The 26,898-nt window shown below is 35.2% G+C and overlaps 1 protein-coding gene across 1 annotated transcript; it reads left to right on the top strand.

Moving 5' to 3' along the window:
• The first annotated feature begins 1,480 nt into the window (after positions 1-1,480).
• Positions 1,481-24,998, top strand: LOC136027178 (ribosome biogenesis regulatory protein homolog). Its single transcript, XM_065704188.1, has 5 exons — positions 1,481-1,775; positions 6,739-6,870; positions 11,574-11,928; positions 20,870-21,111; positions 24,830-24,998. Exons 1-5 carry the CDS (start codon positions 1,621-1,623, stop codon positions 24,969-24,971), a joined length of 1,026 nt encoding a protein of 341 aa, XP_065560260.1. The 5' UTR covers positions 1,481-1,620; the 3' UTR covers positions 24,972-24,998.
• Positions 24,999-26,898: the final 1,900 nt, after the last annotated feature.

The raw sequence follows: 26,898 nt of genomic DNA on the forward strand, positions 1-26,898 counted from the left end.
TAATTGAGAAGTCCCTTCGTTGTCAAACTCCTTTGGTCCTCAGTTTTATCGATTATGAGCAAGCTTTCGATTCTGTTGATAGAAGAGCGTTAGCAAAGGTCTTATCCTTACATGGTATACCAGAAAAATACATTAAAGTGATTTGTGATATGTACGAGAATAATACTACTGCGGTTAAGGTAGGAAATGAAGTTAGCAACTGGTTTTGTACTAAATCAGCAGTTAAGCAGGGTTGTGTTCTATCCCCCCTTATATGGATCATTTTGATGGACTTCGTCTTAAGGAGCGCAGGAAAGGCAATTGGAGACCACAGAATCAAATGGGGAGGAAAAATGCTCCTGGACTTAGATTATGCTGATGATTTAAGCATATTAGATGAAAGTTTGAGCAAAACGAATGAATTTTTAGAGGTTATGCGAGTTCAGGGTGCTAGAATAGGCTTGAAAATTAATGTCAAGAAGACTAAGTCACTAAGGCTCGGAATAAGTGAAGATGAAAAGGTGACGTTGGGTAACGAAAAGATTGATCAGGTTGGCAGCTTCACTTACCTTGGTAGTATTAGTAGTAAAGACGGTGGGAGCAGTGAAGATGTTAAAAGTAGAATAGCTAAGGCTCAGGGTGTTTTTTGCAGTAAAAAAAAGCTTGGAAGAAGACAAAGATAAGTCTGCAAACCAAAATTAGAACATTGGAAGCTAGAGTGATGACAGTGGTTAAATATAGCTCTGAAGCATAGGCGTTCCGAAAAGCAGATGAAAATTTGTTAGATGTTTTCCAAAGAAATTGCCTATGCTTTGTTCTGGGTACCTGGTTAACCCACCGTATTTCAAACAGTAGGTTGTACGGGCTATAATGAAAGAAAGGTTGAGATGGCTAAGCCACGTTCAGCGGAGAAGGATGACAGATTCCCGAAGATTGTCCTTTCTGGCCAACCGTCTGGGGCTACACGGAAAGCAGGTCGTCGTCGTCTGGGTTGGGAGGATGTCATAAATAAAGATTTAAAGCGTGTTTTAGCTAACCGTGCAAAAAATATTCTTTCGTTTATTGGAGTTATTTTGAGCATTGATCGGTATGCTGCATGGGACATCATGATTCTTGACCATTAACCATCATAAGCCCAATGATGGTTGTCCTCTCTGCTGTACAACAGCACATATCCACCATCTTGTGTTTCTTGGCCTACACCTTTCCAAGGTATTTTGCTTTGGGCCAGGATGTCAGCCTTGGCCCTAAGCAATCTTAGAGATGAAGATTGCTTCATCTCTTTGAGAACTTGCTCAGTTTTTGATAAGTAGGAATATGTGAGACTAAAAGTATAGACAGCGTTGTAAGTTGCAAAAATCTTATTTGTACAAAAATATCAGATAATTTTTAATATTTATTCCTCAAAGACAAAAACTAAGTTCTCAAACTTCAATAAATTTGAAGTTTAAATTTTTATGTAATTTTTTTCTTCTTTATTTTGAATGATGTGAGTTAGAAAACTAAATAGTACCCACAGTTTCAAAATATGAAAAACATGTGCTTCTTTTAAGTATTTGTCAATCCAAAGCTGAATTTCTGTTTACGTTTCAGACACTAGAATTTTATTCCAAGCATTTATACTTTAGCATTTAACACAAGATGACAGACGTAATTGTTTCTGAAGTGCTGCAGAAACTGTCTGAAAAAGAAGAACTTTTACAGAGCATTCATGTCTCAAAGCATTTACAACCAGAAGTTGATTTAGGAAACCTATTACTAAATGATCTGGATGAAATAGATCTAGGGAATATAAAGTGAGTTAATTTATTTGGGAGTATGTTCTGGATGGTGGCTACAAAGTTAAAGATCAGTTTGACAAATGTTAATTTATCTCTAGTTCATAGGGTAAAAAACTAGTATCCAATTGAGCAAAATTATGTAAAACTAATACCATCACATCTTGTTACCAAAGAAGAATTGAGAAGAACTGTATATATAGGAGAAGATAAGGTAAAATTCTTGTCAATTGACTTCTTGCTGTCTCAGAAAGGGTTTAGGTTAGGAAAATGGAACTCTCAGGGATGAATCTACAGACTAAAGTATGTCCCAAAAAGGTGTTTTGAAGCAACTACCTTCACTCCTCTCTCTAGAGGGCCCTGACCTTTGATAACCTTTAAAAATATGTGTATTATAAAAGTGAAACCTTGCAAAATAGATCTTCTGCTTGAATGAAGTACAACAAAATTGTTTTCAGCTTTGTAACTCTGCTTAATTCCATTTTATAAGGTTTTAAAGATATGCAAATGCATTCCCTAAATTTTGAAAAAAAAACATTGATATAGGCCTAGCTCAAAATTCTACTCAAATAACAGGAATTGCATTTTCAGAACTAAAGGCAGAGAAAAAGCAACTAGTAACTGAAAATTATGGTAAAATGTTGTTTTGTCAAAATTTCAATAGGTAATAGACCTGTCATGTAGGCAAATTTCAGGGCCTGCTAGAGGGAGAAGGAGTGGAGGTAGGTACTTCAAAATTCCTTCCCAGGACATACTTTAGTCTGTAGATCCATCCCTGAAAGTTTCATTTTCCTAACCTAAACCCTTTCTGAGATAGCAAGAAGTCAATTAACTAGAATTTTACTGAAGATAAAAACCTAAGCTATAGGCCTACATTAATATGGTTATTATTAAAATTATTTAAGATTATACTCTCAAAATTATTAGTTTACTGATTTACATACCAGGACCTTATTTTGGAAATACTAGTTAGGCTATCTTATTTTGGTGTGTACATCCTTGTAGTGTTTCAGTTTTATTCACATTGACAGAAAGTTGATTTTCTTATAATTCTAAAAATATAACTTTTATTGCTTGGTATTTATTCTATAAATCACTAATATTAAGTATAAGTTTTTCTTTTCAATTGCTTGTCAAAACAGAGACCACATTTTTAATTTATATGGACAAATTATTGGTGAAAATTTGACCAAAAAGGTGGGGTTTTTGTTACTGCCCTCACATTGCATCATGCTGTTGTAGGCTAAAACAGGATGGTCCAAAAACTCATTGCTAATTTTCCAGAATGCCAAAGAAAAGTGGTTTTTCCCAAAAAGAGGTATTTCACCCTAATTCATAATAGCATAGACTACTGAAGATTGTGAATATGGGTTAGAAAAAAAAGGGAAGTAGGCTAGGCTTACTTATTAATTTTAGGAAAACTTTGAATAAACTTCCCTACATAACAGCTGATAAGTATGAGTGTGTGGTAATTATAGAGGCATTTTCCTGGTTTCCATAGCAAGCAAATTGCTTAGGCTAGCGTATAATGATACCCTTTACTGATTTAGAGGTCTTTTAGAATAGAGTTTTGGTTGACTTCTATAAAATCTACTTTTTGCTCTCTTGGAAAGCAGTTAGGTTAGAAAATCAAAACTTTCAGTAACCTAATGCATCCACGGCCAAAAAATACTCCAGGAAGGTACTACAAAGCTACTATGTTAATCCTCTTCTGATTTCTATGTTTTAAAATTTGACTACTTGACAAATTGGTACTGAGCTGTTCATATTGACCTACATGTAAAGTGAACAAAAAATTCAATGCCTTTTTTCTATGCTCTTTTCAAACATAGGCCTAATTGCTTTTGGTGCAAATAAACTTCACCCCCATTTCTATATATACCAACTCAGGGTAGGCTATATATTTGCACATTAGGGGGGTAGATTTAAAGCTCAAACTTACCTCTGTAGTCAGAATTGCATGCTGAATCCAAATTACATTCATTTGTATCAGAAATAAATCTTAACCCCCCTTCCCCCTAATGTGCAAATATATAGCCTGAATTAGCATATATAGGGGTAGGGCCAAATTTCATTTGTGCCAAAAGCAATTATTATATTCAAACAGAGCATGATAAAAGGTATCAAATGGTATGTTCACTTTATTTGTTGGTAAATAATATTAACTGCTCAATATTTACCTACAAGTCTATGCCTATTGAAATTTTGACAAAACATCATTATATCTTAATTTTCAGTTTCTTTTTCTCTGGTTTTTGATGTTGAAAAATGCAATTCCTGTTTAAGCAATTTTAAGCCATATCAATTGATTGTTCCTTTTTTAAAAAGTGTATTTATAGATATTTGAAACCTCATAAATTGGCATTGAGTAAAGTTGTGATGCTCTTTAATATTTTGATCTATAGACTGAACAAACATTTGATTCATGCAGTGGAAGAACTTTAGGAAATATACAATCCTTGTGTGGTATACCAGATAAATAAGTTAAAATGACTGTGCTATATATGAGATTAGGAAGATAAGTCTGCCAACAAAAATGAGAATATTAGAAGCTACAGTGATTCTGGCTACAAAATATGGGTAATCCAAAAGACAGGGGATTTGTTTTAGATGTTTTTCCAGAGGAATTATTTATAGATTGTTTTGTGTAACCATCTGAAAGACTGTATTTCAAACAGTAAGCTGTACAAAAATTTGGTTATTTCTAGTGATGATTCTAGACTTGGATGGGGGGAGGGTAGCTACTCCTGTCTAGTTTTTCTGATATCTGACATTAAGTTCCTTTTATTTATATTTTTTTATATGGTATACCTTGCCCCCCCTAGATTATGAGATCTAAAATGACTACTGATTATTTCCCTCTGTATAGGGCTCCTTTTCTGCTAGCCATCTAAGGCCAAATGAAAAGTAGGTGTCTCCAAATTGGGTGGAAGGAGGCAAAAAAAAGATTTAAGGGAAATGAGAACTTATTGGAAGGGTGTAAAGAGCTGTAAATAGATAGGATAGAGGAATATTCATAGCTCTGTTGCAGGCAGCTTGGTGCTGCAGTAAGTTATTATTGCTATTAGTAGTAGTCTCTCCCAAATGGATATCCATCACATAAGCTAGTTTATATACAGAAAAGTTCCATAGTTAAACATTATATATGGGAAAACTTTCATTTTCAACTGGGTAGCTAATGTAACTGATTGTGTATCTATAAAATGTTAGATTAGCCAACCAGTTGGCTAATCTAAACTAATGTGGATACAAGGACCTAAAATTAGTTTACTGTTTCCAAAGATTGGTTATTGAGATTGAACAATTTGGAAAGATTTTTTTTTTACATTTGAACTATGGAATGTTTTCAGTTATTCTTAACATGAAAGCATTAGACTATAAAGTTTATGTAATATATTTAGTTGTATAGTTGTTTTTATTGAAGAATATTTTTATTTATTTTTTTCTGTGTCTTGCAGTGTTGCTGTTGAGCTTTAATTTCTTGTATTTGTATTGCAACAAGCCCATGACTTTCTCATGTTTAAATAAAATAAATAAATAAAAGTTAAATTTGAACTCAGTATGAAGTCAAGGCTAGTGCTCTCTAGGGGAAGAAAGGGTAGGGATATATACTTTAAACTATCTTTCCTGGGAATCATTGAGACTCTGGATTCTTTTCTGAGAATTTGATTCACCTTCCTCAACTACTACTCTAGATATGTAAGTGCACCCCATTGGATTTTACTACCAAATTGGGCGAAAGATAATTTTTTGCTTTATTTTGATATACTGTAGCCAGAAAAAGTCATACAGATTACTTTTTCTTACATCATTTTACTGTGAACTAACATAAAAAAAGCTTTACAGATGAATTTTTCATTTTTCTCAAAAGTAAGAAAAAAACTTGAACCCTGATGGCATTTCAGATGGTGATATTGATAATGTTTCAGGTTATTTTTTTTTATATGTGAATTGGCTCCTCGTCTTGCCACTCCTATTGCTTTTCTTTTTAATCTTTGTTTAGATTCTGGAGATTCTTTTAATTGCTGATTCATTTTCAGTGATTTGTTCTAAAATATTTAAAACAAAGAAGCACAAAAAAACGAAAACACAAATTTGTATACATTATATTAAGTGCACGTCTAAAGTTCTTTTAATAATTTCTTATATAATTAATTTTTTTTTATTTGTGACTCCTCAAAGATGCCAAGGATGAATACCCTATAGACTTTTGGTAATAAATTCCAGATTTTTTAAGGCAAGGTTTAAAAGAGATTGGAAGTTAAACCTATATTTAATGCTCTATTTTAACTAAAACTCATGTTGAATTCATCAGTTTCTTTGCTTAAGTTAGAAAAAAACTTTTTGTTAGGTTTATTGTCAGTATTTTAAAACCTTAAACACATGCCAAAATTAATTTCAAAAAACGTTTCCGGAAAAAAGTAAAGAGCAAAGTTGAAACATAAATGAAACAAAAATTACTGCTGGGTTTGCAACACATTTTTGAAAAACTGTTTCAAACAAACTTGCTCATCATATTTCCTATATTTGCAGAATTCTGAAAAACTAGCACTATTGGAAATTAAACCTTAATGAATTTTCTAGACAGTTAAAATTGTATCATCAAGGTTATTGATTTTATGGATGGTAAAAGACTATTGAGAGCTTTATGAATTACTCCTGTGTCTATTTCTGTTTTATTACGTTGGTTTTATGGTTTAAGTAAATTGCTAGTTTTTCAGACTTTTATAAATATATAGAAATGTCATGAGCTAATTTGTTTGAAACAGTTTTTCCAAAATATGTTGCATAAACCAGCAGTAATTTTTGTTTGCTTTAAGTTTCAACTTTGCTCTTTACTTTCATTGCAAAATTTTTTGAAAAAAAAATACTACACAATTAGCCTAAAAAAATCTAGAGTGGGAAACAAAAGAGGTGCTTCAGTTGAATTTCAGGAGTAAGCAATCGCCACCAACTGTATTGTTCTTGAATTTTCTTTCAGAACTAATAAAGAAGAATATTTGTTATCATTGAGCAGAGATAACCTTCAATATCTAGTAAATAAACTTTATGAACTCCCAACTGAAAGAGTTGATGAAGTTATTGTGGCGAAAATCCCTGAACCTATTCTAAGGTAAGAAATAAACTTTTAGTTACTGTTGTAAAATTACCATCAACTAAAGACTTGGTAAGTAAAACTGTTAAAATAATTTGAAATTTGTGAAATAAGGTAAAATTGGTAAAATAGGGTAAAATATTGTACTCCTTATGAAATATTTGGCAAAATTGGTGTTTAGGGTAAAAAAGAGATGCCCTGTAGCTACAAGACCAGTTGAGCATTTCTTTTTAGGCATCACTTTCAGATTTTAATGAAGTTTTCTGATGATCCTATTTTTCCTGGGCTTAAAAAAGGTAATGGTTCTTCATCTAGAGTTTGATCAATTTAATTAACAGTCTAGTCTGTCCCTTTGGTAATATTGTGCCTTGGGTAATACCTCAGCATTAGGAGAGTACCTGGTTTTGGACATCTATTTTGTAAAAAAAAAGCAAAGAAAAATCAAATTTACCATTATTTGGGTGCAAAATCATATCAACATTTTTTTTTTCCTAGATTTAAACCTAAGAAATGTTGCCCTAACAGAATTGCATATTTAAATAGCCACATTCAGCAACATTTCTCACATCATACACAGTATTTTCTATTTATTTATGAAAGCACCAAATACAAGTAAATAAGTGGTCTGTAACACTTGGATGACTATAACACTTTGATGACTATTTAACTAAACACCAGATCATAATAGCAGAACATTCAGTCATTAAGATCATCTTTGACAGGATCTGCTGGCGAATGAAGTTCCTCTCCTTCAGACTCAGATTATGATTAAGGTGACTGTGCCTGTTCCAGAGCCCCCTCTCCCCAAACAAAAGTTTTGAATATGGCACTGAGGATTATATATAAGTTTTTACCTCCAACCTCCCCTTGTCTCTCCCTTAGAACTAATTTTGTATTTATCTAAAGATTCTTTCAAAACAACTGCTGAAACACAAGAGCCATTTAAACTAGAATAAGAATTTCTTAATGACAGTGTAGTCTGTAACAACTCATTTGGTAGTAATTGGTTGAAAAGCAGGCTTAGAAAAGCGCACTGGAACTTTCGATTTACAGTTAAGCTCCCTCCAAAGTTTATTTAACCACCCCTTCCACATAAAGTGCTGTTGAGAATAGATAAATGAACAAATATTAATATGGCTCTTTACTATAGAACCCTTATGGTCTTTACTATATGAACTCTTATGGGTCTTTACCATAGGCAATGCTATATGATTGCCTCCAACTTAAACATGAGAGTAGAAATTTCAATTTCACTTCTAAAGAAATTTTGGAATTGTCCATGGGGAAATGGGAGGGGGAAGGGGATTTCCTTATGAGGGGAATTCTTCATTGGGATATTTTCTGGGATGGGGTTAACACCAGCTCCTGGGGAAACAACAGTATGAATACAATTTTTTTTTGGGATGTGAAATTTATATTAAAATGAGTATATTGATTCTGCTTTAGCCTCCACATTGTTGAAAATCCAGGTCATTTAGCTCTTTTTGATAAGGCAACTTTAATATCTGAAGTAAATGGATTCCCACATTCTTTTAGGAAGGCAGTTGAAATAAAAAAAAATTCATTAATAGAGACTTTGCTTTAAATAGAGATCCTGGAGATGTTCCTATAAACCCAATTTACAATAACTTAAAATTAAAAGATTCAAATAAAAAAATTTGTTTAGTTTAAATTAAGATCATCTGACCACACTTTTAAGGAAAATTTAGTCAGTAGACAAGCTAAGTTAACCACTAAGCAGAGAATTCTTGTCTATCTTAATTGGTGAATAGTCTTTCATTTATTCTGGCTTGGTTTGTTTGATTAAGTCATTCTTCTGCTCTGTTGTTAATTCAAAAGTTTTTTTTTTTTTCTCTTTTTTTTCAGCACTGAAGACTGCTGGGCAAAAGTCCCTGATAAAATATATGCTTCTATCATTTTTGCTTCTTTTCTGTCTACTGGCTGATATTACCCTCGTTTTTCTTGGCTATTTAATTTTACAATTTTTTTTCTTGTTTGTCGTGTGTCAATCCTGCTTGTAGCACTTTCTGTCTATTTCAGCATATTCTTTAACAGCTCACAGAAATAATGTAATGTAATTTTATTTCAGCGAATATTTCAGCATTCCAAATTTATAATTACTTGTTCTATAATAAACTTTATCGTTCTGATAACAAGAGACTGAAGTCAGACAGACAGCCTTTTAAACTGGGTAATACAGCTATACACAAAACAAAATCATATCCAAACCTGGTACTGCCAGTTTCTTTACACTTTTGTGCTGTGAAAATTGTAAGCCCCTCGTACAATATGTCAGTAAAATGTGTCAAATACTGGTGAAATACGTAAAATGCCAGTGCGTCAAATGGGTAAATTATATAAAATAGGTAAAATACTAATTTTATGGGGGTCTGTAAAAATTACGTTAAAATACATAAACTACTCAATTTTACCATGACCAATTCTACCAGTTACAACACTACTTTTAGTATCACATTTTCCTATAGATGCTAGAGATGAAATGGAAGAATCAAAAGCTGCGGAAAAAAGAATCTAGATGTTACTGCTTATTTTTTTAATATTTTTCAATTTTTTGTAATATCACACCTAGGTTTGTATTTATTTCACACTGTGTATCAATATTTTGGTGTAGATAATATTGCGTTTCGTCTGTAGGAATTTGCAGTTTCCCAGCTTCTTAGCAGTTCTATTTTTCCAAGTTGTAGACACATTGTAGCTTTAGCAGAATTAAGTTTTTTGGATTTACTAACTCACCCAGAAAATTGCCATCCTTGATTTGACGATTCTTGGTAAAATGTGTTTTTTTGCTGCCTTTCTGAATTTCTAGTGAGTACTTGCCCTTTGTAGGCTCATAAATCAGAAGTCCTACAGAAGAATCACTTTTGACGAAAAAAAATATGGTTTATCCATTATAGAAATCTTTAAAGGCCATTAATCAGCTCTATGCTTTAGACAGAGAAAACAAAAGACAAAATGTAGAACATTTGCACTTAATGCTTTTTGAGCAAGCAGTAACCCTAGGCATATTTACTTGTTGCAGGGGGATCAGGTGTTTTCTGCCTCACCTTGCATCTGAAATTCAAATGTTGCCTGGGAATTTTTTTAACCATTAGCTCACCTGACTCATGGACCTTGGTCAAGAAAACCTAAAACTGAAACCCTTATTTCTAACTAGCAGTTGTAAGAACTTACGAAAAATCCCCCTCCTCCCATGGAAACCTCCCCCTCCGCGAAAAATCTCCCTCGTGGAGAATTACCCCTTGTGTTAATGACGATCGTATTTTAAATTAGAAGTATTTGAAAAAATCACCCAGAAAACTTCTCCCCATGTGAATCCCCCCACCTGTGGTAAATTTTCTTCTGGCAATTCCCCTCAAGTGAAATTTTCCCCCAGAAAATGCCTCCTCCCCTTTTAAAAATGTTCTTTATATTTTGGGCAAGTGTTCAAACCACTGTACTATCAAGTTTTGTATAATAGTGTCTGTTTTGTACTTTTTCTTGTGCCCAATCACCTGCTGATGTTGTTTTATTTTATCAGGAGGGAGTTTACAAGAGTGGGAATTTTTATGTTGTGTTATTGCAGAAACAAACAAATTCAAATTATTATTGCAATTTTTCTGCCGCAATGCAAAGCAAAAATAGTAACATATTGTTTTTTTATTTGTTGTTTATTGTCACTCTGATCCTTCATCTAAATCTAGAAGCAAAACAAGTTTAACTGTGCATTTTGAAACTCCTCCTACTTATATTCGAGGCTTTTAACGCTCAAAGGTCTCTAATTTCAGTCGCCAGACAATTTGTAAAAATTATTGAAGGGGCTGAAAGGAGGAGTATACAAGAAGGTGGAATTTTTATGTTATACTATTGCATTGCCACCAAAGAGGCATTATACTGATAAAATTTGGAAGTAATTGAACTTTTGGAAGTTAGCAAGAAATGGCTCACAAATTTGTATGACAAAAGCACATACAAGACAGTAAGTTGAGCAAACTGAGTTTAAAAGACGAATCATTGCTGAAACAGTGTTAATAGACAGTAAATGGCTCAACTTTGTGTCTGGTTAGTTTTCTCTGATTGGATCGACGTTAGGCAAGGACTACATGCAAAGACAGCCGTGTACTCAGACCCGAGAGCTACTATGAAAGGTCTTTCCGTACAGCATAGAGCAGGAGATGGAGGGGGCTCAAGGTTTTATTAATTCCAATAGTCGCTTCTGTTTGATGAAAAAAGAAATACAAATTTCTACCTTTGCTCTGTCTTCTAATTTGTAAAAAATCAAACGGAGTTTCAGAAAAGTTCTTGAAAGCCTCTGGCTGAAATTTAGACAGACATTTTTCGTACGCCCCAGATGGTTTGAATTCTATTGTCATAGTCTAATTAAATAAAAGTACAAAATAAAAGCCAGAATTGGAACAAGCTTACCAACGTTTCTGAAAATTGCAAGGAATTTGAAATAGCAATTAGGAGCTGAAACAGGACCATTAAAAGGAATACAAGGGAAAATATTAAAAAAACTAAAAGATAAAATATTTCTCTACTTGAAGTATGGGTCTTTTTTTGGAGTAAGATATGCATTTCTTATTTTTGTCGCTTTTGCTATACAAGGTGTTTTTGCATTAATTTGCTTCATAATTATTTAAATTTGCTTTTGCTATACAAGGTGTTTTTGCATGAATTTGGTTCATAATTACTTAAATTAAATGTCTTTACTATTTAATTAGGATACCCCGTGAGAAACGAGTACCTAAAGATAAGCCATTGACAAAATGGGAGCAGTATGCCAAAGACAAAGGCATAAAGAAGCAAAAAAAATCAAAACTTATCTGGGATGAGGAATTGAATCGTTGGGTTCCTAGATTTGGCTTCAAAAAGGCACTAGCAGAAAAGGAGAAGAATTGGGTAATGCCTGTGGCTAAAAATGTGAATCCAAATGAGGACCAGTTTGCCAAAGCTAATAGAATAAAAGAAGAAAAAGTAGCAAAAAACGAACTGAAACGCCTGCAGAATATAGCAAGGAATACCAAGAAGGCCAAAAAGCCAGTACTGGAACCAGCTGCGAAATATAACACTGATCAGGTATATATGTAGGTTTTGTATTTTTTTTTTTCAAATCGTATTTATAGTAGTCTTCTTCTTCTTCTTTTTCAGCAGGCGGGGGCTTTTCAGTCGAGACTATTCAGCCCTTTTCCTTTTGTCTCACTCTGTGAGATGGACAGAGCTATGGAGTTGGTTTGTCCTTATTTATCTTGTATCTGCTCAGATTTCTTGCAGTAGATCGTTTGATGCTAGGATTTGAATTATAAGAGAATATATATTGAGTTCTTTACTCTGGGTGCAAGTATGGTCAGCAAGACTCTTGGCTGTTAGTGAAATTTTGTGGTGTCTGAAGCATTCTAACATTTTACATTGCAGGGTATACTGTGCAGACGTCAAAATGTTACATTCAAATAGGCAATGATCAATTGTTTCATTTTTAAGATTACATGACCTGCAAAGGGGAAAGAGGGAACTTCGCCGCTTGATTAGTTGAATCCACTTGAGTAGCGTACTTAGCTTTAAGTAAAATTACCTTCTTCTTCTGATAAACAGCACTTGGAGTTTAAAAACCGTCTCCTTTTGGCTTCTTACGAAGATTTTCTCTTGTTTATTTGCTTCTAATCTTCTTCTTCCTTCCAGTTGCATTTACAATTAACCCTACTGAAACAGGTTTCAGGATCAGGGTAACTATACTAAAATATATTATTTCATCTTATTAAACAAATAATCTCCTGGAATAATGTTCTTTCTTCGTTTCCTGGCAACTCGGTGTTAAGTGGCTCACTTGTGTCTGACATTACTTCTAGTCCTGGAGGAATGTTTCTTGTTCTTTTTGGTGGACCTGCAAGACTACCAATAAAAAAAAAAAAAAAAAATCACTTAAAAAGCATATACCGCGAGAAAGCTATAATCCGAGAAAATGGCTGCACTTCCGAGAAAAATCCCCCTCCCCACGGAAGTATCATTTGGACAATTCAATCTTGGCGAAAATTTACCGCGGACAGTTATCCTTAACATTTCCACACGTAAAATTTAATAGGTAAAAAGGAAGCAAGGCACATAAAGAAATTTCGTATTGGAATTCTGGTGAATTCCCCCAGTGTAAAATTTCCACTGGAAACTTCACCCTCTGGAATCTTCCCTCACCATGGAAAATTCTCCCCAGGCAAAATTCTCCCAGCAGAAAATTCGTCCTCCCCGCCCCAACCTAAATATGTATGCATACTTCCCAATAACAAATACTATACGTAAATAATGGGCAAATTTTATAATTTAAAGACCTTCCCTAGGGGCTATGGGTGGTGTCTTTGAGGCACCCCCCCCCTAGAGCCTTCAGGGCTAGGGGCGTAATTTATGCCATGAAGGTATATAAGTTATATATAGAAAGGGTTATCGTATAATCTTCTAAGAGGTCTCATTGGATTAGTAGTCAGAAGTTTTAGTTCCCTTTCAGAGTGATCGGAAGGTGGATACACCCCCCCCCCTGCAGCACCTCATATTTACCCGAAATACATGTAATCGAAATTTTGAGATAGTCATTTGTTGTCGTAGAAGCTTTGAAAAGAGCTCATTCGATTGGAAGTTGAAAGGGCTAGTGCCCTTTTTAATAATCGAAAGTGATTGGAGGGCAACTAACCCCTCCTCCCACGCCCACCGTTTCACCAAGCATCCAATCAAAATTTTGAGATGTCCATTTTGTTCAATATAATTGAAAGGTCCGGAAATTATGCCTTTGAGGGCTACTACCCCCCACAGCCTTCAGGGCAACAGTTTTAAGTTATGCCCTGGAGGCATATAAGGTAAACATAGAAAGGGTGATCCTATAAACTTTGGAGGGGGCTCATTGGATTAGTAATTGAAAGGGCTAGTGCCCTTTTTAATAGTCAAAAGTAATTGGAGGGCTACTATCACCCCTCCCACCCCTCATTTCTCCAAACACATCCAATCAAAATTTTATGATAGCCATTATTCAACGTAGCTGAAAAGTCTAAATCATATCTTTGAGGATGACAATCTCCCCACAGCCCTCAGGGCAAAGGTTGTAAGTTGTGCCCTGGGAGCATATAAAGTTTTTATAGAAAGGGTGATCGTATAAACTTTGGAGGGAGTTTGTTGGATTGGTAATCAGAAGTTCTAGTGCTCTTTTTAAGATTCTGAGTGATCGGAGGGTGGATACCCCCCCTCAAACCTCATACTTTCCCGAAATGCAACTTACAGGAATTTTTAAATGGTCATTTGTTGTCGTAGAAACTTCGAAAAAGTCTCATTCGATTGGAAATTGAAGGGCTAGTAGCCCTTTCATTAGTCAAAAATGATTAGAGGGGAACTAACCCCCTCACACGCCCAACATTCCTCCAAACAAATCCAATTCAAAACTTTGAGATAACCATTTTGTTTAACGTACTTAAAAGGTCCGGAAATTATATCTTTGAGGTTGACAACCCCCCGTCGCCCTCGGGGCAAGGGTTGTAAGTTATTTACTGGGGGCATATAAAATTTTATAGAAAGGGTGGTCGTACTTCGGATGGGCTCATTGGGCTGGTAATCAGAAGTTTTAATACCTTTCTTAAGATTCAGAGTGATCAGAGGGTGGATAACCCCCCTCCCCTCTCAGCTAGCATTTTCCCAAAATGTATCTGACAGAAATTTCGAGATGGTAATTTTTTGTCTTAGAAACTTCAAAAAGCTCATTCGATTGCAAATTGAAAGGGCCTTTTTTAATTGTCAAAGTTGATTGGAGGACAACAAGCCTCCCCCCCCACACCCATTAATTCCCAAAACATATTTAGTCAAAATTTTGAGATAGTTATTTTGTTCAGTGTAATTGAAAGGTCTGGAAATTATTTCTTTGAGGGCATATAAGGTTCTTATGGAAAGGGTGATTGTATAAACTCTGGAGGGGGCCCATTGGATTGGAAATCAGATGTACTAGCTCCCTTTTAAGAGTCAAAGTGTTTGGGGCAGCCTCCCCCCCTACGTTTTATTTTCCACAAATGCATCCAATAAAAATTTTGAAATAGCCATGTGTTCAAAAATAGTCCAAAGATCATATAATAAGGCCTTTGGGGGGAACAGAATCCCCCAGAGTCTGGGGTAAAGGTTGTAAGTTATGCCTCAGGGGAATATATAAGGTTTTTATGGAAGGGGTGGTCGTGTGAACTTTAGAAGAGGTTCATTTGATTTGAAATGTATAGCTCTAGTTCCCTTTTAAAAGTCAGACATGATGGAGAGCAACTAAAATAGTCCAAAAATCATATAACAGTTTCTTTAGGATGGACATAATCCCCCAGAGCCCATGGCAAGGGTTGTAAGTTATGCCCATAGCATATAAAGTTTTTATGGAACGGGTAGTTGAATAAACTATGGATCGGATGGAGTTCATTTTGTTGGAAGTTGGAAGTTTTAGTGCCCTTTTCAAGAGTCAAAAGAGAATGGAAGGACACAGAACATGTCCGATCGAAATTTTAAGAGAGCTGTTTGTCCAGCATTGTTGAAAGGTCCAGTATTTGGGATGTTAACGTCCCCACAATCCTCAGGACAAGGGTTGTAAATTAGGGAATTCATTTATTGTTTAGACATAGTATCTGTTATTGAGAAAGGTATGCATGTTTGAACTTTACTTTTCAAGAAGACAAAGGGTATTAAGGTGAATCTTTCAGAGAATGTCGACAGGAGTGTAGAACTAAATTAAAACACGTCATGTGTATAGGGATTGTCAAAAGGGTAAAACACAGGATTAACTGATTATAGTAATTTGGAAAATTCAGGAAATGATAAGGGAAAAGATCAAAAAGGCAATATTTGGATGCTATCAATGCTACTACCACTACTACTACCACACTACTTCATTTACAGTATTAAGGGGAAATTTGAACTAAATCAAAAGAAGCTATGTGCGTGCACATTGTCAAAATATCGTATCTCGAGGATTGATTTGGGTATTAAATTGAAACTTTCAGAGAAGACTTAAAGGGGAGATAATCTCACCAAAAGGCAAAATGTGCACACTACTGCAATACTAGACTGTTACTGCTACATTTACAACTAATACTTCTATTATAACTAATTTTAGGGCTAAGAGCATTGAGATGAAAACTTCAAGAAATAAATGAACATACAGGTTATGAAAAGGACATATCAGCAATGTCATAGCAATGGCTAATTGTATTAAATTGAAACTTCTAGGACTTGATGAGAGGGATTTTCAACTAACAAAAAGGCAATAGGTTAATGCCACTGCTATTCAACATTGTTACTAGTTATATCAATACTAGTACTGTGACTACTATTACAACTATGCCTAAGGGAATAAAGTTGAAATTTTCAAGAAATTTTAATGGGGAAAATGAACTGAATCAGAACACGCCCTCTGTATGCAGGTTGTCCAAAGTGTGAAACAGCAATATCTTAGGAACCGTTTGGTGTGTGAAGTTGAAACTAACAGGGTTTGCTGTGAAGGATGTTGAACTAACCAACAGAAAATATTTGCATCCTAATGCTACTGCTTCTACTCATACTACTGCTACTGTTACTATTATTACTACTTCTATTACTACTACTGCCACTAAAGCTTGAGTTACTACAAATAATTCTACAGCTACTGCTACTGCTATTAAAACTAAGGATACTAATGCGAAAAATTTTGGATATATAGAAACTGACCCACACAGGTTGTCAATGATGATGCGTCCTGGTGGCTGCATCAGGAATGTTAAAAAAAAAACCAAGGTGCTATGCTCATACTGATACTAATGCTGCTACAACAATTTCCACTGTGTAAGCTAAGGGTATTGAGATGAGGCTTTTAAGGAATATTTAGGTGGATGTTGAACTAAATAAAAAAAAATGTATGAGCATGTGGACTTTTAAAAAGGTGATAAAGCAATATCCGAAGAACAACTTATATAATTGATTTAAACCTTTAAGGGTATGTTGTGGGGTTTTTTGAACTAGCCAGAGGGCACTATAAGTATACTTTTAACACTGCCACTACAGTTAATGTAACTAATGACGCTAAAGGCATTAAGATGAAAATTTTAGGGAACGTTCAGGAGTTTTAGTTATAGCAAAAAACTATATCCATGTAAGTTTTCAAAAGGGCATATAATGAATATCATAGGCAGGATTACTCTATAATAGCTAGAAATATCGTTGAAACTTTTAAATGAGCTATTTCAATTCAAAATTAAACATTCTGATGCCCTTTTTAAGAGTATCAAGAGATTGCAGGGCAAGCAGCCCTTCTCTCGAGCCCATTCATTTTCCAAACGCATCAAGTCAAAATTTTTAGACAGTCGTTTTGTTCAGCATAGTAGAACGGTCCAGCAACTATGCCTTTAGGGATATTAGGCATGTCAAACCCCAACAATTAGGTCCATTATGGTTTTAAAATAAATCAAAAGGCATTGTGTTTATGGTTGCCAATAAGATACCTCAGCGATATATCGAGAACGACTGGGGGCATTAAGTCGAAACTTTTGGGGATACTACTATTACTACTTCTACTTTTACAATTTAAATAAATCAAAGGAATTGTAAGTGTATCAAGGTTCTCAAAGATCATAGATGGAATCTTTTGGGAATGATATTAAGTTTTATTTCTTAGGTCAACTTCAGAAGCTATAGAGTTTAAATTAAAAAATACTGTTTGTGTCAGGATTCAAAATTGTTGAAAAAGTTTCTCCAACATACAAATAGCAACCTATATTATGGATTCTTATAGAAAAAAAACTGTAAAGATATAAAATATTATTTTTTCGATGAAAAAGACAATATCAACAAAAAACGAACAGAAATTTCTTTTAAAGCTGTGTACAAAACGAAAGAACAGTAAAAGAGCTCTATTAAGCCAAGAATGAACAAAAATAAAGTCAAATAACCTTTCAAGCGTAAAACTACCACAAATCACTATGAATAAACAAATAAAACTTAAAACAGACAGAAACTACAATAAATAGCCGAGTCAAACTCAAAATGAGCAAAAATTAACATGAGTAGGGCTGATAACCCCTCTGTTTTCTCAAGACCAGAACAAAATTTGCGCTTTACTGAAAACACAATACGTTTGAAATGTTTTCACGTTTCTTACTTTCATCAATAAAAAATTATCAAAACTTTAAGGAATAAATATCAGTATATGTCAATTAAAGCGACAATCCTTGGTCATTTGTTTTTTCGTTCGTTTTTTTTTTTTTTTTTGTTTTTATGACACTTGGTATTAACCAAGTGACATATAGAGATCGCAAATTCTGTCGGTCTGTCTGTCTGTCCCGGTTTTGCTACTTTAGGTACTTCCAGGTAAGCTAGGACGGTGAAATTTGGTATGCCAGGGACTAGACCAGATTAAATTAGAAATAGTCGTTTTCCCGATTTGACCATCTGGAGGTGGGGGGGCTGGTTAATTAAAAAAAAAGAAAAATGAAGGATTTTTAACGTAAGAATGGGTGATGGGATTTTAATGAAATTTGATTTTGGAAGGATTTGATTCAGAGCTCTTATTTTAAATCCCAACTGGATCCGGTGACATTGGGGGGAATTGAGGGGGGGACCTAAAATCTTGAAAACGCTTAGAGTGGAGGGATCGGGATGAAACTTGGTGGGAAAAATAAGCACAAGTTCTAGATACGTGATTGACACAACCGGAATGGATCCACTCTCTTTGAGGAGTTGGGGGGGAGGGTTAATTCTGAACAATTAGAAAACATGAGGTGTTTTTAACTTACGAAGGAGTGATCGGATCTTAATGATATTTGATGTTTGGAAGGATGTCGTGTCTCAGAGCTCTTATTTTAAATCCCGACCGGATCTGGTGACATTGGGGGGAGGGAGTTGGGTGGGGGAACCTAAAATCTTGGAAAACGCTTAGAGTGGAGGGATCGGGATGAAACTTGGTGGTAACAGTAATCTTAAGTCCTAGATATGAGATTGACATAACTGGAACGGATCCGCTCTCTTCGGGGGAGTTGGGAAGAGGATGGTTAATTCCGAAAAATAAAAAAAAGAGTATTTTTAACTTACGAATGAGTGATCGGATCTTATTGAAATGTGATGTTTGGAAGGATATCATGTCTCGCAGCTCTCATTTTAAATCCCGGTCGGATCCGGTGAAGAGGAAGTTGGGGGGGACCTAAAATCTTGGAAAACGCTTAGAGTATAGGGATTGGGATGAAACTTGGTGGGAAAAACAAGCACAAGTCCTAAAATACGGGATGGACATAACTGGAACGGATCTACTTTCTGGGGGGGAGGGGTAATTTTAAAAAATTAGAAAAATTGAGGCATTCTTAACTTACGACAGAGTGATCGTATCTAAATGAAATTTCGTATTTAGAAGGACCTGAAACTCAGATCTCTAATTTTTTAATCCCGACCGAATCCAGTGTCATTAGGGGGGGGGGGGCACCGGAAATCTTGGAAAATGCTTAAAGCGGAGAGATCAGGATGAAACTTGGAAGAAAGAATAAGCACAAGTCCAAGATAGGTGACTGACATAACTGGACTGGATCCGCTCTCTTTGGTGGAGTTTGGGGGGGTGGGTAATTCGGAAAAAATAGAAAAAATGAGGTATTTGTAACTTACGAACGGGTGTTCAGATCTTAATGAAATTTGATATCTAGAAGGATCTTATGCTTTATAACTCTCATTTTAAATCCCGACCAGATCTGGTGACATTGAAGGGAGTTGGAGGGGGGAACCGGAATTCTTGGAAATCGTGAAAATTGAGGTATCTTACGAACGGGTCATCGGATCTTAATGAAACTTGATATATAGAAGAATCTTATGTCTCAGATGCTCAATTCGAACCGGACCCAGGGACATAGAGGGTTAGAGGGGGGAGACAGAAATCTTGGAAACCGGAAATCTTGGAAAACGCTTAGAGTGGTGAGATCGTGATGAAACTTGATGGGAAGAATAAGCACAAGTTATAGATACGAGATTGACATAATTGTTACGGATATGTTCTCTTTGGGGGAACTGGGCGTTGTTAATTTGGAAAAATTAGAAAAATTGAGGAATTTCTAACCTAAGAATGGGTGACTGGATCGTAATGAAATTTGATAATTAGAAGTAACTCATGTCTCACAGCTCTTCTTTCAAATCCCGACCAGATCTGTTGACATTGGAGGGAGTTGGAGGGATAACTGGAAGTTTTGGAAAACGCTTATAAATGTCTTAGATACGTAATTGACGTAACTGGACTGGATCTGCTCTCTTTGGGGGAGTTAGGTGGTGGGGTTCAGTGCTTTGGTGAATTTAGTGCTTCTGGACGTGCTAGGACGATGAAAATTGGTAGGCGTGTCAGGGAGCTGCACAAATTGACTTGATAACGTTGTTTTCCGCGATTCGACCATCTGGGGGGCTGAAGCGAGAGGAAAAATTAGAAAATTGAGGTATTTTTAACTTACGAGTGGGCGATCGGATCTTAATGAATTTTGATATTTAGAAGGACCTCGTGACTCAGAGCTCTTATTTTAAATCCAGACCGGCATTAAGCCTCTGATTTTCCTTTTAAAGCAATCTATTGATTCTTAGAATTTTGCTAGAGCTCATATCATATGAGCTCTTGGCTCTTCTTGACCTCGTCACAAGTGCCATATGAGCTCTTAGCTCTTGTTTTTTTTTTTTTCAGTTAAGTGCAAATTGTGTTCTGGTCTTGAGAAGGCATGGAGGTTATCAGCCCTATTCAGTCCTAATTTTTGCTCGTTTTGACTTTAAATGGGCTATTTATTGTAATTTCTGTTCGTTTTGAGTTTCATTTAGTTATTTAGTGATTTGTGGTAGTTTTACGCCTTGGAAGATTATTTGACTTTATTTTTGCTCGTTCTTGGCTAAATGGAGCTCTTATCTTTTCGTTGAAAAATTCGTTTTGTGGGAAAAGTTTTTTAAATTAACATATTAATGAAATAAGATTAGATGGCTCTGATATAATTTTACTTCGCATAATGGCGCCTTTATAAAGTTTTCCACTTCGTTCTTGTAGCTGAATCGTATGGTTCATGTTGCTCATACTGCAACAGCTTCTATGGGTAAATTTCAGAAGAAACTCAAGGATGAGAAGACCATTCCTAAGACAGGGAAAAGAAGCCATTTTCAACCGCTCATTTCTGACTCGGCTGCTGAAAAGTCCCATAACTTAGAGATCCTAGATAGAGTTCAATCCAAAAAGCCTAAACTAGATATTGAGAAAGCTGTCAACCGAATGACGCGTGCAGAAGAAGAAGAGTAAGTAATTTTGTGACACTAGGTGGTCTGAAATATCTAATTTTCTCTCATATCTAGAAGAATAGTGACTCAAATCCACAAGCCTCTTTTTGGTTTGTTTTTTCTTAATTTTTACCGGAAATTTATCATGTTTTATTGCAAATCGATCGTATTTCCCTGAAAATGACCAGAGGCTTCAGGTACTCATGTCATGTATTTGATTTATTTAATATTTTTTTTTTGTGTTTTAAAACATTATTTTTTTAACAATTTTGCAAAATATGTGCAAATATCCTAATATATTCTGAAGACTTTGATGCACATACAAGGGCTAGTATGTTTTAAAAATTAAATCATTTAAAACAAGTCATGTTGATATTAAGTGGAATGAATAAAGAGCGGCAATATGACACCAGGTCGCAGCGAACGAGAGGGAAGGGGTCTAAAAAAGTAATCCAACTGCCAAAACTGACTTTGACTCTTGTTGATAGTAGTTCATCGTCAGGTACTGAAAAATATTTAATGATAGAAATTGGTCTGTACTTTACAAAACCTCCATTCATTGATAGTCCTAAGGACCTCTTGTTTGCCACCTCTATCTGGCTTAGCACTTCCTATAGACTTGGGAAAGAATTCCCATCGTGCATTGGAAGAAATCCCTGTCGTGTATTCGTGTGCATTCGCTTTTTGAGGCCTAATGTTTTCAGTAATTTAAGTAATGGGAAAATTGTGACATAGAACGTTCTGATGTCAAAAGTCAACTACAATGTTGACATTTGGACAGACGAATTAAGACGTTTTAAACTGGACCGATTTGGAGGAAGCCTCTACGGCGTGTTTTATGTTGGAAAAGGATTGATGATGGCATTGTAGTCGTGTAATATCACTATAATGTATAAAATTGTAATCATAGGGCTATATGCAACTCTTGTAGATCTGATCGATGATGACATTAGTAACTCGGATGTATCTTACATACAGTTGCAGGAACAGACAGACATGACCCAAGGTAAAAGCAAAGGCTCGTGGAAGAAAGAAGAGTTTTGTATAAGAAGTACCAGAGTCAAGGGTGTATCTAGGATTTTTGATCGGGGGCGGGGTGTAATTTTGCCCGGGGGATTGTAAAACAAAAAAAAACTCATCAAAAATTTGTTTATGTGGTATTTTGTTACGTTTTTACAAGTTTGACAAAAATTTTGGGGATTGAAACCCGGACCCCCCTGAATACGGTCTTACCCAGATTATTAGGTCTTATAAGAATAAGAGAGAAGAGAAAGTATTAAATAATGAGTTAAGGAAGTGTGAAACGTTTGCAATTGATGAAACTTGTGAGGGTTTGGAAGATACAGCCAGATAGTGTAATACTAAGGTATTTTATTCATGTCAAAAGGTCGGGAGAATTGCCAGTAAGGATTAATCCTATTTAAATGTGGTAATGAGGTCTCAGTTTGCGATGAAGAGTATTAAGAGAGACGAACAGAAGATTTTGTGAGTGCACCAAGGTTTATACCCCCCTCTGCAGATTTTGGGTACATTGTTTTTCTACAGTTCTATGGTTTTAATTTGTTCTACGAAAGATGACAAGCTATCTATCATTCGGTAACTGGGATTCAGCTTCATCCGTCTATTGAATTATATTTTTGTATTTTTGTAATTACTTTATATTTTCTTTTGTATTGATGAATATGTTGAAAATATGTAAGAAACATGCGAAAATTACCCTATTTTTTAAGCCTGTTCGGATTGTTCCCAAAGAAAAGACTGAAGTAATATCATAGCATCGGTTAAGTAATCAGATAGATCTGAAACTAATTAATCCAATGGCATAAGTATCTTGTCCTTTCAATGCAAATTATAGTTATTAGCTTGTCGTATGATTACATGTTTCGTAGGAAAAATAAGCGTTAAATCTTAACCAGTTTTTAGGAAATTGTGTTGAAAATAATAGAAAATTTTGTTAATTTAGAAATTCAGTGAAATGCAATCAAGTAATTAGTGATCAGTAAATAATCAAGTGGAATGTGAGTATATATTATTTTTAATTTTTACTGTTTTGACAACTTTGTATTCCCCTGAAGCTGTACATACTTAATCTAAAGCCTATCCCTCGGTTCGTCATAATTGCCTGGTTGTGTACAGATATTTTGTAATTTCGCAATGCTAAAAAAAGTGAATTGTTTGGCCCAGAAGTTTTTTGAGCCTTGGCCCCATCCCTCCATGGATTTTTTTAAGATTCCTGTATAACCCGCAGAAGTATCCGATTGCCTTTGCTGAGGAAATGGGTCTCTAAGATTTAGCTGTTCTAGACATGTGTAATTATGCATTACAGTTAAGCTGAAAAATTAAATCTAGTAGTTTAAATCGCCCCATCTTACTGAGGGATATTGGTCAAATCTAAGAAATGGTAAAAAAGACGAGTCTCTAAAAATTTCTGTAGAATCATCTAGCAATGTTGAAGATAGCGAAAACAGCGTTGTGATAAAGCAGATAAATTTCCCTAATTAAATCAACCTAAAATATATAGAGAATGGGGGTGTGAACTTCTTACTGGGCGTTTTTAATTTAATTTAAATATTGTAACATAGCTTTAAAAGTCGAATTTTGTGCTAATTTTGAGGAATTTATACTTAGGACCTTTAAGGTTCTTGTGGTCATAAAAAAAAACTATTTTTGTTAAGCACAGCTTTGATCATACTTTTTAGATTATACAGAAATGATGTGACTATTATTCTGGGACGTGTCGGTTTGAGAGTTAAAGGGCTTTGTACCAGTAGGGCATTACGTAACATGACTTAGATTGTTTTTTTTTTTTTACTATTTTCTTTGTTTCTTTTTTTTTAGAGAAAAAAAAAACTGTGAAAATTGATGTTCTTCTTTTGGCATCCGAAAATAATCGGTAGACCAAAGTAAGCGTTAACAAAAGAGTCTATTAGCCTACGATATCTTTAGGCATAGAGGTTTGAACTTAGCGATAACTTAATGAAAAAAGGTTCTCTGTTTTCAAACCGCGACTTTCAAAGAATCACCGTTTTACGAGTGTAACTCAATGGTTGGAAGCAGCCAATTGATAACAGTAAACATGAAATCATTCAGGTAGGTTCTCCAATTGTCACCGATGAAAAGAAAGCAAACGTTTTTACTTACATTTATAAAAATGATAGTATTCCCAGTATTCTTTTCCAGGTACCATTAACAGCGTTCAAGAATAACCCTAAGAAAAATGACGTAGCGTCTAGAGAGGGGGATATGATCGTAACTATTTGCATAGCATAGATGCTTACCCCCCCCCCACTATATGAAAAAATTAAACACTTGCTCACCATAGGGGTTAATATGTCAGAAATAGAGAGGCCTAGAATAAAAAGAGGAGGAGCTTCATAAGTAAGTTATGCATTTCAGAAAACTGTTGCATTATTTCTGTTTGAGCGAAGAGGAAAAACACAACCCATATCAGCACTAATGCACTGCATATTGATGTTAAGTTTTTCTTATATATTTTCTCTAAGACACCATTATTTTACGTTTGCAATTAAAAATCACATGGGTTAATAATTTTTACCTTCTATATTTACTTTTAACCCCTCTATATGTACAGGCAATAAAGGAAAAATTAAGAAAATTAGTAAATTCGGTTGGATTTTTATGCTCAGTTGATTTCTGGTTATTTTCAAATCAAATTCTTAAGTTTAGCCAGTTATTTGAATTGAGGAAAGAAATAATTATTGAATATTAATTTTAGGAGACATGAACACAACAAAGGTGGGAAGAAAAAGAAGAGTAAAGGTGGTAAGAAAGGTAAAGGAAAATTCAGAGGAGGAACCGGAAAGAAAGGAAAAGGGAAAGGAGCGCCTGTAAAGAAAGCAGGAAAAGGCAAAAGATAATTTTCAAAATAAAGTATTTGCCTTGCATTGAGTTTTGTGTTTTTATTTATTTCATCGGAGAATTTCCACTGGATAGAGATGTTGTTGTGGCTTTTAGAACCTGCCTCATGAAAGTTGAAAAATTCAATTGATGGCATACTAATAATTTCCTAAAGATGGCGGGCTTTTCGCGACTCAATAAGAAAATCTCGCGCGATTTTGCATCTAGAGAGAGCCCAGTATTAGAAGTATTGACTTGAAATATCAGTACTTGGATATTATCTTGCAAATATTCGCCAAAAATTATGAAAAATGGGATAGAATTAAAAAAGAGCTGGAAAGTCAGATGCTGAGCAATATTTTATTGTCTAAACAAATTTTAGTTGTGTCCGCCAATAACAAAAAACTTGGCTAAAATCATGTTTTTTATATCTCTGCTTCAAGCCAATGACCCTAAATAAGTCGTAAATATAAAGAAATTTCCAGGCATTTACAATTAAAATCTTTGTATTTTAATCATAGTGTAACCTTGCTAGTTTTTAATGGAACTAACAACTGAAACCAGTAACGACAAGACAAGCTGGCTATGTTTTTTTGTTTTGTCTTTTTTGAAGTGTAATCCCGTATCGATTGAAATGCAGGGTAATTGGTTTTTCTTTTCTTTTCTTTTTTATTTTCTTCTCCTTTTTCGTATTGTTTTTATTTGTATGTGTATTGGGGTTGTAAGCCCAAACAAGCTTTGCTTCGGGCCATTTGCTTGTTTTGTTTTTTATATTAATAAACCCATCTTTCTCTCTCGTTCAAATGCTCAGAAAGCTTAAAGATGGTCTACCCGATGAGTACATTAAAGTTTTACAATATAAGTACATTAAAATTGTACTATATACGAGAACAAAGTTGCTGCAGTTAAGGTAGGAAGTAGCTGGTTTGAATTTGAATAAGGAGTTAACAAAGGTTGTGCCCTGCCAACGTCTATATGGATTATTTTGATGGACTTTCTCCTAGGAACACGGTAAAGGCAAAAGAAGAGCATTGAACCAAATGTCAAGGTCAAACCCTCTTAGACTAAGATTGTGCAGATGATTTGAGTGTCCGAGATGAAAATCTTAGCGACATAAATGAACTTTTTGAGGTTTTGAGAGTTCACGGTGCAAGAATAGGTTTGGAAATTAATGTTCAGATGACTAATTCGTTTAGACTATTAATAAATAAAGTTAAGAATAATGCTGGGTAACGAGAAGATCGATTAAGTAGATAACTTCACTTACATGGGAAGTATTATTAGTAAATAAGTTCAAATACCACACTGGCTATGCCACAATTGGCGGTTCTCGCCAAAATATCTGCTTTCCCCTGTTGATCCCTTCTTTTCCACTGGCTAAAAATCACCAAGCTGTACAAAAATGCTGTTATATCCAACTTTCTAGGGTTGTAATGAAAGAACAGTTGAGGTGGCTAGGACACGTTATACGGATGAAAAAATTATTCGGTTTGGCAGTCCATCTGGTAAAAAGTAAGTAATTAAGACGGCACTAGACCCTTAAGGTCCAAACCGGCGGTGCTGATCTCCGTTTCATGGCCCTTCAGCCAGGAAGTGCAACGGGGGGTTGGGGGCCAACCATCCTGTGCTTTCACACACCCTTCCTGCTTACCTTCCCCAGATTTCTCTAGCTACCCATTTAGAGCTGGGTCGACTCTGGCTGAGCTTACAGAGTCACGCCACTGACCCCCGTCCCAAACTAAATAACTGTCACAACTGGGATTGAACCCGTGCCCCTTGGACACAGAATTCCCACGCCAGTGCGCCAATTCCCACGCCAGTGCGCCATTCCCACGCCAGCGCCCCACCTTTGTCGATCCATTTGGCACCAGTCCATCTGGTGCCAAACAAAAAAACAGGCCGTCCCTAAGTGGAGTGGTCCTAAGGAAGGATTTAATGGAAATTGGA

The sequence above is a fragment of the Artemia franciscana genome, chromosome 1 (assembly GCF_032884065.1).
Source record: "Artemia franciscana chromosome 1, ASM3288406v1, whole genome shotgun sequence".
Classification (NCBI taxonomy): Eukaryota; Metazoa; Arthropoda; class Branchiopoda; order Anostraca; family Artemiidae; genus Artemia; species Artemia franciscana.